The sequence below is a fragment of the Cebus imitator genome, unplaced genomic scaffold (assembly GCF_001604975.1).
Source record: "Cebus imitator isolate Cc_AM_T3 unplaced genomic scaffold, Cebus_imitator-1.0 Scaffold168, whole genome shotgun sequence".
NCBI classification, from domain to species: Eukaryota; Metazoa; Chordata; class Mammalia; order Primates; family Cebidae; genus Cebus; species Cebus imitator.
In genome coordinates, this window is record NW_016107483.1 from 51,169 (window position 1) to 64,935 (window position 13,767).

At 32.8% G+C, this 13,767-nt stretch overlaps 1 protein-coding gene across 1 annotated transcript in view; it reads right to left on the bottom strand.

Moving 5' to 3' along the window:
* Positions 1–10,851: 10,851 nt before the first annotated feature.
* The window catches only part of LOC108315071 (ephrin type-A receptor 3), a gene marked incomplete at its 3' end in the record, with an annotated part of 105,810 nt that continues 102,894 nt past the window's right edge, over positions 10,852–13,767 (bottom strand). Inside the window, exon 3 of the mRNA XM_017544219.2 lies at positions 10,852–11,512. Coding sequence (XP_017399708.2) covers positions 10,852–11,512 — 661 coding nt within the window. The remainder of the gene's footprint in view (positions 11,513–13,767) is intronic.

Consider the following 13,767-nt stretch of genomic DNA (forward strand, 5'->3'; position numbering starts at 1 on the left):
ACAGCTGATATTGAGGCAGTACTGTAATTATCAAAGGAACACCAGTCCTAGAACTAGAGCATAGAAACTTTTTTTATAGAAAGACTATTAACACAATATGTCCTGGAATAACCACATCTACCTGTCATTTTTGTATTAGGACCACATTACAGAAAAAAAGGGAGTCAAACATCAGATCTGATTTCATGTCAGCACATCAGAATATCCTCACAGAAAACTGCAACAGCTGTCTGAACTGTTTGCATACAGAAACATGCTCAATCTCCAAAGGCTTTATCTTTGACATCTCTTTTGTTACTCCACATTTTCCGTTCTTGTACTACAAAACTCTAGCCACTGAATGTCAGTCACTTTAACCAGCTCTTTGCAGGTAACTTTCTTTTCAGTTTTAAAATATCCATCTTCATGTCACTATTCCTGAAATCTTTCTTCTTTCTCCCAGATAGAGCATCTTAGTTTTGTTTTTCTTGCAGAGGTATCACTTTCCAATGATCTAAGTAGTTAGTGAGACTTTATATGTCTTCAAAAATTCACTGATTTTAAAGAAAATCCCTGAAAAAAAAAAAACGTGTCCTGAAGTATAATCACAAGATGTCGAGTTCCAATTCAGGCTCTGCTAATGCATAATTTGAACTTTTAGCCTTAATAGGCATCTCTGCAAAGGACAGGGATTAGACTAGATCAGAGTTTCTCGGCCCTCCCACTACATATTTATATCTTTGTCTTCCTAATTTTTTACTATAAACATTGCCTTGTGCATTGTAGGATATTTAGCATATAATGTAGTATATGTGGCATATAAATAGGAGGTGCCAGTAAGCAACTTCTTCCTTCAGCTGTGAGAACCAATAATATTTTTAAATATTGCCAAATACCTCTTGGAGTCAATATCATCTGGGTTAGGAACATTGGTGTTGACTCCAGAATTCTATGGGTAATCCACTGGAAGGATCCATATTAGTATTTGGTTTCTTAATATTTTCACTAAAATCTAAGTTCCTTGAGAGCAGGAATATTTTTCTGTTTTGTTTAATGCTACATTTCCAGTGGACATGCGGTACAGTAGACACTCATAAATGGTTGTTGAGAAAAAAATGAGCAAATGATGAAATATTATACTCCATGAAGATTGAAACCTTAACTCTTTGATGATATTTTAGCAGATTATGAGTCTCTAAACAACAATTGTCTTTCAAGCTTACCACACACTTTTTCTTATGAATAGTATGCTTGCTTCCTTTTGACGTAGATACAGTTTGTATCTCCTTTAGACTCCAAGATGCTTTACAGCAAGAACTGTACCCTCCTTACCCCCAATTCAATACATTAATCAATTCTGAATGCCATAAAATATTTATACATGATTATATATAGATTGAAATATTCTATATTCAATATAAATCCAAATCTCTGAAATACAAATTTTCTTCTCCAATAACTACCAGAGAAACAAAAATATTCCTTTCCAATCATTTATATGTTCAGATTCACTTCTCAGTTTCATGAAACTTTACATGTTCCTGGTGCATAAATTCAGGTATTCTCTCATCTCATAGCATATGTTTTCTCTTTGTTGAAAGTTAGTCTTCATGTCAAAAAAGCCACAGCTGTCTTCAATCACAGCATTTTCTTTTAACCTTTCGTGGCATTGCAAGTGACCATTGAACAGAGAATTCAGAATATTTTACACTCAGGCTCTTTCTATATTTGAAGTCATTCTTGCTTTATATTTGTTTATTTTTAATAATACAAAAAGCCTGTGGTGGATTATGCGGGGTTTATGGGTTTCACGATCTCAATGACTTGCCTTTGGAATCCCCGGGGGTTTCTTCTCACAGAATGAATCTGCGATTAGATGTCCATGTTATGATTGTGTTTCTAAATGACAATTAACATACATTGCAGAATGTATAGGAATCGTGGTAAGAATATGACCAAAGTTTAGATTTAAAAAAAAAAAAAAACTATCCTGGATTCTGTTCCTAGAAGAGTCATCCATAAGCAATTACAGAGACATCTGCCAGCAGGGTGTTTTGTCCGCATCCTGGAAGATGAGAAGCTACAGCAGAAGAGCATATATGCAGTTTTCTAGTTACATGATTATTTCCAAAAGGCTCTTTCTTTAAGGACACTTTCATCAAATATTATCAACACTTACACTTCTTTACAATTGCTTTCTATTAAACTTTAGTGCCAGCTGTCAGATCTGTAATGTAAACCCTTATTAGCTCTCATAAGTTCTACTCTGGAACTAATAAGGGATTGTCAAAACTCTAAACACAGACAGAAGTAGAAGGGGTGGAGAAATCACAGGAAAAAAAGGTGGTAAGTATTCAATGAATCTGTACTGACAAAGCAATCTTTGTGAAACTATTACCAGTGTATTTCACAGAATCTAAGTCCATTAAGAGGGAAAAAAAAGATCTAGTTTTCAGTTTATTTTGTATAGGGTTTTATTCCCCTTATGCTCGAAGAATTTGACTAAAAAAAATGAAACATTAGCTGGGAAAGTTAATGAAATGTCAATATTCTTTCTTTGGAATCACTATATATATTCTGAAAAAAGAAATGGTTACATTGCATCTTGAAGGTTTAAAACACAGAAGCTTTTATAATGTCTAAATAGTTAGAATAAGAAGAGTAAGTTTGAATTGAAGATGAATGTTTTTTATAAAAGCTATAAATTATGTAACATGTATGCTTTAACAGAAGTTGTTTAACAAAGTGGCATGCAACAAATCAGAACTAAGGAAGGTTATCCATATAAAAAACTTAAGTTAAAGAAAAGGAATTTTGAGACTTTATTTAGGGTTCAGTAAATTATGGTAGCAGATTCATGAGCTATTTGACAAGATAATATCCATTAAAATGATAGAAGAATTATAAATTTTACATCTTCACAATTACCAATATCCCACCCTTCACAGAAAAAGAAGCTTAGATGCGTCTTTTTCTTGGACAATTTCAATCACTTTACAGGTAAGTTTACATTTAATATCTATCTAGTGAGTTGTCTACAAAGCAATGTTCTAATCTTCCTTTGGAAAGGAAACTGAAAATGAAATGATGAAAACAACCTCTTTCAAGTAAAATGAGAGCTACTTTTTTTTCTGCAACTGAAATTATTTTTTGATGCCTTTGATTCCCATATTGAATACTGTCCAGGGAAGCTTAATCCATATATTACCATAGCCTCTCAAACAAATAAACTACTCACTGGACACATTATTTACATTTCCCAAAGATTATACATTTGTCATATAGATACTACTTAAATTACTATTTGCACATTTGAAACACTAGACCAGACAAGGCATCTAAAAGCCCAAAAACTTAGTATAAGTATAATAATTTAATGAAAAGAACTTGATACCATAAAGCAGATACCCTACAGCCATTTGATAAGGAATGCCTGTGACCTAAATTAGAACTTTAGAAATATACTTTAATAATGACCTATAAAATTATCTTTCGGGTTGGGATAAGTGAAAAACACGCTGTAAGAATTTTTCTCTGAACACATTGATGAGATTATATTACTAAAGTTAACTCAAATAACGTAAAATGGTTCATATCTTACTAAAAAATTGTAACTCTTATTTAATTGTAATCCTGTATAAGAATGTTACTAACATTTATGGAACTTCCTGCGGTTTTTAAAGGTCTGTTACAGTGGTTCATTGCTGATCATTTAACTTATTCATTATGAGGTTTTCAAATGCTTAGATATGAATTTGTTGTACTCTCTAAATTTAACCACAGACATAACTCTCCTAAACATGTTTGCAATTAAATTGTCTCTGAGTGTTCAAAATAATCCAATTTGTAGTATATACAGAACAAAAAAATTCACATTTCTATTATCCTAAGCATGCAAATACATGGTTTAAATTTATATTGTTTTTATGCAGACTCATAAATGAACTACAATACTTAAAGAAGTCTCAAACCAAATACGTTCCTTTGATTTCTATCACTTTACATATTAAAAAATAAGTTTTTACTTTAACAACTTTTTAGATAGTGTGTTGACATAATTTGATCAAAGATTTGTGGCATTTCAAGTGATCATTGCCTTCATACTGTTTGGATGATTCTTACATATACATAATAACTATGTAAAACAAAGCAAATAGATAAGTTAGCTCTATCCAGAGTCAGGTAAAATATTTCAACAGACATTTTTCCTTAGTTGCTTACTTATTTTTGAGTCACATGATTCCTTCAGGGCAAGGACATTATTTATTGGTTTAACCTTTCCCACTATCTAGGCTGGTCTCTTACAGAAGGAATGCTAGGACACAAACACAGTATGAAAAAAACCTGGGCTTAACATTTTTGAAATGTAGCATTTTAATTTTATTTTTCTATTGCAGTTGTTTGCTTATTTCCTAAATCATACTTCCTTAAATCAAATTAGTTAAAACCCAAAGGTCTTTCTGAATATACAATATAAAAATGGATATTTATTTTAAAAAGGCACTTTTGAAAAATCAGTGGAAAAGATCCATACTATAAAGAGAGAGACTGAGTCCAATACCAGATGGGAAAAATCAAGAGTGACTGTTGTTTGGAAGAAAAATAAAAGTTAACAATAAGATCACAGAGGAAATATCACTCATGGTTTAACATACTAGAGGTTTAATTGAACAAAAACATATCTCTTCAGAAAAGCACAATCCTTTTTGGAAGAAGGTGGGCAATCAATGAATAAATAATGAATACACAAAATATAATTGAAGACACATTTTCTCTCTTACAATATCTCTAAGGTCTAAGCAAGTTGTTGAATGGATGGTTTTATCATATCTAAACTTTTTAAAACAGATTGAAACAAGAAAAGGAGGAAGGTTACACATTTCAGGGATTCTGATGACGGACAGTAATGACGTTCAAATACCTTGTGTCCAGTGCTGTACACCATGCAATGGGCTAAGCAATGCATCCACTGGCCATTTGGAAGGTTCTCCGTTTTGTGGATGAAGAAACTAAGGCTTAAAATGTTTAGCCACTAAACGAAAAAGCTGCATTCCTGGGACTCCTAAGCTTAAGCTCTCAAACACTTGTTAGTGACAAGTGCCTTTGGCTAAGTAGAACAATTAAATACAAATTGAAATTTGAGGACAAGTGCTGGGGAGTTTTGGGCATTATGCTAATGTACGTAATTGGTGAGAAGGATACAGCGAACCCCCATGGCATGTGTATACTTATGTAACAATCCTGCGTGAATCACACGTGCACCCCAGAACTTAAAGTATAATAAAAACAAGACATAGAATCTTGTATAAATCAGAGGCTTGATAGCTATTAGAAAGCTACAATGCATCTGTTTTGTCATGTGAAAGTTATTTATCTTATTACTTATCAGTGCCATTTTTTTAAATTAAAATACATTATTCCTTTGAAAAATCATGGATGTGTAACTGCTAAAGGCAAAGTGGAAATAGACAGCTGCCATTTTAACCTCAGGGAAAGGAAATTTTTTGTAACTGAAGGTAAGGAACCCAATAATTATAGGGTAGTCTTTAAAAGGTGAACCAGTGCTTTAAGCACTAGATCAGTAAATTTAAGGGACAAAATTACCAAATTATTTCAGCATCTACAAAAATTGTTTAGACTATTGTTTTATTACAGGTAATAATCAAGAAACAGTTGATTATTTCAAGGCAGAAAAATAATATTCATCATAAATTAATAAAAGAAAAAGGTATGATCTTTGGTACTATAAAAATGTTTGTTATTCCTCTACTTCATCTATTCGTAATTCTAATGAGAAGTCAGATGAATCTATTATTACCTGGCTGCAACTGTATGTGACCTAATAATCAAATTTGTTTATTTAATATTAGGTAAAATAAACATCTTTAATTGCAAGGCATTCTGAAAGGCCCAGTGGAATCAAAGATCAATAATGTAAAGTATATTCTCTACAGGATCTCTATTCTAAGAATGGATACTTGGCATAGAAATCTCCCAGTAATTATGCATCCTACAAGCATCTAATTGAGAACCTACTCTAAGCAAGATATTTCTAACAAAAAAGACATCATGGTGTCTCACCTTAAGGAACTTCCAGACAGAAAACAGAAAGGAATCCTTCTGAATTCATTTACACTCATGAACACCTTGCAGTTCCAGAAGGTTCCTTCTGATTGTGCACATACATTTAGTAGGTGTGAATAATATACTAACACAGGTCTTCAATTTTCTCTAGTGCCTCTGTCAGAGTAAGCAGAGTCTTAAAATCATCCTGTTATTGAACTCTTGGCAGTTGTTTTATGAGTTTCTGAATTAACAGAGAAACGAGTGGAGAGTAAGAACTGGTATCCTAAGTCGTATGAAAAACAAATATAATTTTGGATAGTCATCAAAAACTCTAGGTGTCTTCATACAGCACATCAAACACACTTTTCTATTTAGCTGCTAATGTAAAAGAAGAAGGAATAACGTTAGCATTCCACAATGAATGTGCAGAGATAAAGCACAGAGCAACAAATTCTTCAGTGACATTAATAAGGTATTTGGTACACTAAGTCTAAACAAAGTTTGTATGAAAAGGAATATTTATAGTAACTTTCTGCTATCTGGCTCAAATGTAATTAACTGACTATATAAAAAGCCATTAGCATTCTCATCTCTCCTCTCCAAACTAAACCAAAACAGATAACATAATTCATTAGCCAGGATTAAAGAGGGGAAAGAAAAGATCATGAAGTTCCCTTGGTATTAGTACAGAAATTTCCCACACTTCCAATATTAAGAAGAGAAAACCAGTTAGAAGAGTTATGCTGGGATGTAAAAAATATTAAATGTCCAAATGAAGTAATCAAGTAAAATATTGTCCATGCTTGAAAGCAAATGCCAGATGATTCAGTTTTAGTGTGACACTTTATAATTTTGATTTTTCAATGTTACCCTTTTAAAAGGAGGTTTGTGAACATCCTCTCCAAAACACAACCCAATCTACCATTTAACCATGCTGTCAAAATCCAGCATCTGCCCAGATCACAGAAACATGGTCCAAATAAGGTTTAAGTTACAAACACGTAAATTAAATAAAAGACATTACACTGTCCTTTTCTTTCATTAAATACAAGAGATAACCTATTTAAACAAAGGTCGTATTTTAAGATGATATATTAGATAATTTTCTAGTAAACAGTATGATATTTAATTTACCTTCCTTACTAATTTTTATACTACTACTTATCAGTTTGTTTGCATAATTATTTTTATATGCATTTCTATTTTATCATATTTATTGTAATAAATACTCTTTACCTTCCTGGAGCTTTTCCCAGTTTGTTTGCCATGTGATTCTTGAATGATTCTTTAGCCACCAACATTTTCTTTCTACCCTCCTTTATTTTTTTTCTCTAAACAGCCATTGAAAGAGAAAAATTCACCGTTTACTACTCTTAGCTTACATTTGTTCTATCTTCCCTAGCCAAAAAAAANGGGGGGAGGAGGAGGAAGAAGAAGAAGGAGGAGAAGGAGGAGAAGGAAGAGGAAGGGGAGGAGGAGAAGGAGAAGAAGAGGAGGAGAAGAACCTGGTAACATAAAGCATCTTAATGCAGAAAATCTTAATTTCTCATCACTCATCTCTTCCTATACCAACAAATCCTTCCTATACCAACATATCAACAATAGCTTATCTTTTAGAAGTTTTAAAATTAGTGTTAACTTAGTTCTGTTTCAAAATCAGTTTAAAAAAATCTATGTTCATTCAGAGGTAGAGATAAAAACATTTTAGAACACACACACACACACACACACATACACACACTCACAGACATGCACTCACACATTTTTGGACTGTGAACCAAATTAAGCAGTGACTGTGTTCATTATTCTCTTTCTAGTATTAAATACAGTATTGGACACCTATCAGGGCTCAAGAAATGTTGAATGTTTAAAGAAATAGTCCAAGAATACTTTTGATTACTTTTTCTTGTTTTAGGAAAAATGAACTGTAGTGAAAGTAAACATTATATACCGGAGCTTTTGTTTATACTTCTGAAATTCATGTATATGTTTTTTGAATATGAAACATTTTAATTAATATGTATTTTCCTACCAAATGGAGAGTGACATATTTTCATCTTTCAAGTCAATGAACTCTAACTGTGCCTATTATTTGTCTAGGATGGAATATAAAGCTTTTAATATTTCATTACTAAAATCAGAAAATGACCCATTAATGAAGTTTAGAGCCTTTTGAAGGCATCCCTGTGGCACAAACTCAGTAGATAGTACTCTAATAGGATGGCTATGCATTTAGAAATGTTGAGGTAATGATTCCATAAACAAGTTATAAATCTCACCTTTTGGGATGTGCAAGCTGTGTAAGGTAGCTGGTCCTTTCTTGCTACCCCAAATATTTCTAAGCAAAATGACAATAAAAGAGTCCAAAACTCTCGACACAAAGGCTTCCTATTATTAATTAACATTTCCTATAATTTATTGCAGAATATTCAAACTTAGTATCTTCTTACCCTTCATTGCTAAGGTACATTGTACCCCTGGCAGAAGATTTATTGATATGTCCCACATTAAAATCGTTCATTTATTTATCTGTCTTTCAAGCTAGATAGTGAGCTCCCACAAGGTGAAGACAATAACTTATTCATTTATATTTCCCCTGTGTCTGGCACGTTATTACTTTGTACTAATAGATGGTCGAAAACACTTACAGAATTAAATTTGCATACCTAAGATGCTTAACAAATCATATATTCAGTTTTTATTGGATGTCACCCATGCTAAGCTTAGATAAAATATGGTCCTTTGGCTAGTAATTTTTCTTTCTTAAAAATCTAGAAATAACAAAGTTGGAAATAAACTGATTCGGATAATTCTTGTATTTCTAGATCCTTGGCTACTTTGAGCTCACTTCTTGTGGCCATACTCATCTTTCAAAATATAGTGCTCTAATTCCAGTGGAATTTGTGTCCTTGTGGGGTTTCCTAGTCTCTGTTACCCTTCCACTGAATTGCAGGGAAGCAGCATGAGCTGATGTGAAGACTCCAGCCTTTGGAGACAGACTGCCTGGCTTCAGATCACAATTCCAGTACTAACTCACTGAGAGATCTAAGGCAAGCTATTTGACCTATCAAAGCTTTGTTCTCCATATTTTTAAAATAGAGAGAGTAGTAGTATGTACTGCATAGGTTATTTTGAGGAATAAATGAGATAGCTCATGAACATCACTTAGCAAATCAGCACAGTGTATGGCATCTAGTAAGTGGCTAATTAAATAATGGTAACAAAAAATATTTGAATTCTTACTATAGTTCTTACAATGAAGTGGTATGCATTAAATATTGCTTAAACAGGCAACTTTTTAATTCCTTCTGAGGTAAGCTTTCATGATTTTATTTAAAACAAATCTCACAAATACAATATAACATAAATACCTTAATGATAAAATATAATTCAAAGTGGAATATAAAGGCAATTATAACTTTTCTTTTTTTCCGATTTATTTTATTGCATTTTAGGTTTTGGGGTACATGTGAAGAACATGCAAGATTGTTGCATAGCAATTATAACTTTTCTTCACTCATGCATATAAGCAAATTGTAGCTAGTATGTTGTTTTAGTTTTATAATTTCCAAAACCGTTTTTTGAACAGTATTGTGATGGTGTTTTCCAAGGATCTGAAAAGCATGAGGTATGAAGCTAGGCTGAACCATTTACTGTCATTTAAAATGTCTTTTTTTTTTTTTTCTGTAAACCATGTCTACAGTAAAAAGCAAAATACTATGTCCTGTTCAGTTTTAAAGAGAATGATTTATATACAATGTAGACCCATTCCTTCTATGTACATTTTAGAAAAGTGGCTGATTATGAGACCAGAAGTAAAACACCAGACTTGGCAAAGTGTAACAGCAAGTAAAGGCATTCAAACAGACAAAATTTCAAAGACAATGTACTTAACTTCTCCTATATATTTATTCATTTAATATTTAAATAACTATTTTAGTGTATTCTTCAGCATAAAACCTTGCCTAATGCTAAGTAAATTTTGGGATTAGGTGAAATTATGATACGATATAGCATAGATGATATACATAATTTTATATAAAATGATCTTTTATTTGATTCTACTTGAATTACAAGGTGATTTTTAAATAAATATTAACTTTATGAAAGACTTCTTTCTGGTTCTGTGATATTATATTAATATCAAATATGCATTTAAACCTAAAGGATGATACAAATAATCTTTTGAGAACTAAAAAGAGCCAAATTGTGGTGCAAAATACACTTAAAAATTGTACCTGTATACGGTAAACACTGAGGAATCAGCTCTGGATTTTTAAATAAAATACTTTTCTAAAAGCACTAATCTTTTGTAAGTAAACATGTATTTGATACCCAGAGGTCAGTGAAGAAAAAAACTATACCTTATAGCAATGAAGTAAATATTGCTGTGAGATAGATGAGCAAACAGCATACATAACCATCACAGTATCTAATTCTGTTAAAATTAGATCAGCAGCATGCTAAAGATTTCTCAACTTTTCTACATAAAAGAGATATAATGCTTTTCTTTCAGTTGGTCTAGAATTACTTTAGTTGTTAAACAGCAGAAAACTTAAATATAGCACATATAACACCCCTTGTAGGTGCAGTCAGCACTGCATAATCATACATTAATATTTCTACAGCAAAGCATGAAATGACCACATCAAGTAGAAATAAATTTAGTCCATAAATAGACTATGTTCAGATTGAGGCATGTTTTCCTGCCAAGTGAGTTGAGACTGAGGGCATTTCATGTAATGACATTTTGATAAACTCACAGGTAAGAAATATCACTCAAAGAAAAACAGAGACTGATCTTACCTTGGCACATAAAACCTCTTTCTTCATAGCCAGCATTGCAGGAACACTTGCCAATGGGTACAAGCCATTCGCCTTCTGTACTGCAGTACATCCTTGGAGGATCTTCCTCCTTAGAATTGTTGACACAAGACCCTCTAACCTCCACCAGGGACTGGGAGTCCATGGGTACCGTGTCTGGAAACATAGCCAGATTCTTCACTGTAAATGGGCACTTTTTGAAGTATACTCTCACAGACACCAAGGCAACACAAGCACCAACATCTTGAAAAGCCAAATAAAATCCCTTCTTGTTGACAGGACCTACTTCTCGAATCTCAGTGTTGAGTTTAAGAATACGATCCCCAAGATCCATTTGAGTGAAACTTTCATCAGCTGCAATGGTGTCAATCTTTGTAAACTGGTGCTCCCGGAATTTCACCCCATGATCATCATCAGACTCCATATAGTACAGGTTGAATGTCTCCTTGCAAGTTCCTAAAACCAATGGAATGCTATTGCAGTCTCGTAGAGTGAACTTGAGCTCCACATAAATCTTCTGAGCTGAGTTCCTGGGGACCCAGTTTGTTCTCAGCCAATTGTTTTGACTATGATCCATGACATTGCACACCTGGTAAGTCCTGATGGGTGTGTAATGTTCATCCACACCACTGATCTCTTCCCACTGAAGAATCAAAGAGAAACAGAGAGTGAGGCAGAATTAATGATCATGATGAATACAAGATAAGGGTGTCGGAGGCATCGCTATATAATAAATCACCATATGGTCAGTAAAAACATTCTTGTTTGTAGTTTTTATTTGTAAGGCTCTCTGAGTTAATGGACACAAAGTAATTTATAATTTTGATGAACACATTCCAATTGCATTGCCACTTGTGGGATAGTCAGGAAACAGTCACTTAGTTAACAGAGCCCAATCAAAGCTTCCAGGATCAAAACCTCACATGAGTTGTCTCCAATGAAACAGTGATATGATTTTCTTGTATGTTTTTTGTTTATTTTTCTTCGTTTAAAAAAGAATTTAAAAATACTACTGCCTAAAATTCGTGCTTACTAATCTTTTTCCAATTTGTGCCAGGTTTTTGGTAAAACTGATATAAGGCAAAATAAGTGAATATAAATGATATTATTACTATGTATAATTATCCATGACATTTTTTAATTTACTGTCGTTTCAATGGACATGGGTTGAAGAACTATGCAATAAAATTTGAAGTAAAAATATAAACGCAACTCACCCCTCAGCACCCCCAAATATAAAACCAAGTCATGGGTGAAAAACAGAAGACATAGAGAACATTCAATTTTTAAAGTCTTTTACACCCACATTGGGCTTTTTCCCAGTCAAGACACAGATCAATATTTGGCGTTTTGTTGTTATAATAGTTGAGGTTATCTTAGTACAACTTTTCTCACTGTAAAAAGCCTTTAAAAGTATTAAGATTTTTAAGAACAGTGAAGCACTATCTTCTGTGACCCTTAGGACAAATTTTGAGAAGCTTTTGTCATTGTACGTTGCGTTACTTACGATCCTAAAACAATTAGACCAGCTGTTTCTGTTATCCCTATCACCGTGTCCACACGTTCTTCTTATCATGCCCGATTTTGCTTACCTACTTCCAGGAAAATACATCTTTTGCCATGTCATTCTTGAATTTAGTCTCCCAGGGCTCTCTGTTACTTATGCAAAAACTTTCAAACTTGAGTTTCACATTTGTGTTCCTCTTAAAACTGGTCCTAAACCACACGTTAACTTTTCTAAAGTGTTTGAAACGAGATAAGTAATGTTTCACTTAGGCATATAGTATATTATTGTCAATGTCAACTCTTTCATTGCTTTCAAAGATGTGTTGGTTTTTCTGTCCTGTATTCCTTTCTTGCGGAATATACCTTACAGTATAGCCCCAACATAGGATTGTGTGTTCTTCTGCCTTATGTCTCCCATAATCCTGACAATCTTAAGAAAATTTCTGTATTATTAACTCTTATTACATGCTCTATTCATTTGTAAATTTAATTCATTTTACATACTAAAGTTAGTTTAATTTTGTTTCACCGGCATTTGCTAAATTTTAGGCAGATCTCTTCATATCCTCCATAGTAGAGCACAAAACTCCACCTTTTGGGATATACACAAAGATTATTTTTATTATAATATATGTAAGAGTAATTCATGGGAATAAAACAATTAAAATGTTTTCCTTGGAGAAAATATTTAAATATTGTAACTAAATATATGAAATAAAATCCTTGTGAAGTACATTATAAATGTGTTCCTACATTTTTCTCAATAAAGGAGTTAATTATTTTCATCAGGAACAATAAATATTAAACACTTGTTATGAAATCAACAGCATTTAAATGTATTAACACTTTTTTATCTTTCTATTGACACTATGATATGATCTTCATGTATGTTTTTTGTTTGTTTAAATAAATAAATAAATAAAACTGCTGCCTAAAATTCATCTGTGTGAGTATCTTCCCAATTTGGGCCATGTGCAGGTTTGTTACATAAGTACATGGCATGAGGTTGAGGTTTGAGGACGATTGACACCTCCACTCAGGTTGTGAGCACAGTACGCAACAGTTTTTCAATGCTTGCTGCCTCCCTCTTTTTCCCCTTGCGTGGTCCCTAATGTTTATTGCTGCCATCTTTACAGTCACAGAAATGTTAATTCACACCTTCTAATCACAAAATAAAATCAAATATTAATGTATTCAATTGTTAGTAATTACAAGCAAAGAAACATGACTTTATTTGGTCTTTAAGCCTACTTAAATTATCAAAAACAATTTATGGACTTTACTGGTGTGACAATCACAGTTTAAAGACTTCTAGTTCTTCATAGCACAGCTACTAACTTACAAGGGAAACAAGTAAAAAACACTACTTATTTTTAAAAACCTTGATCATTC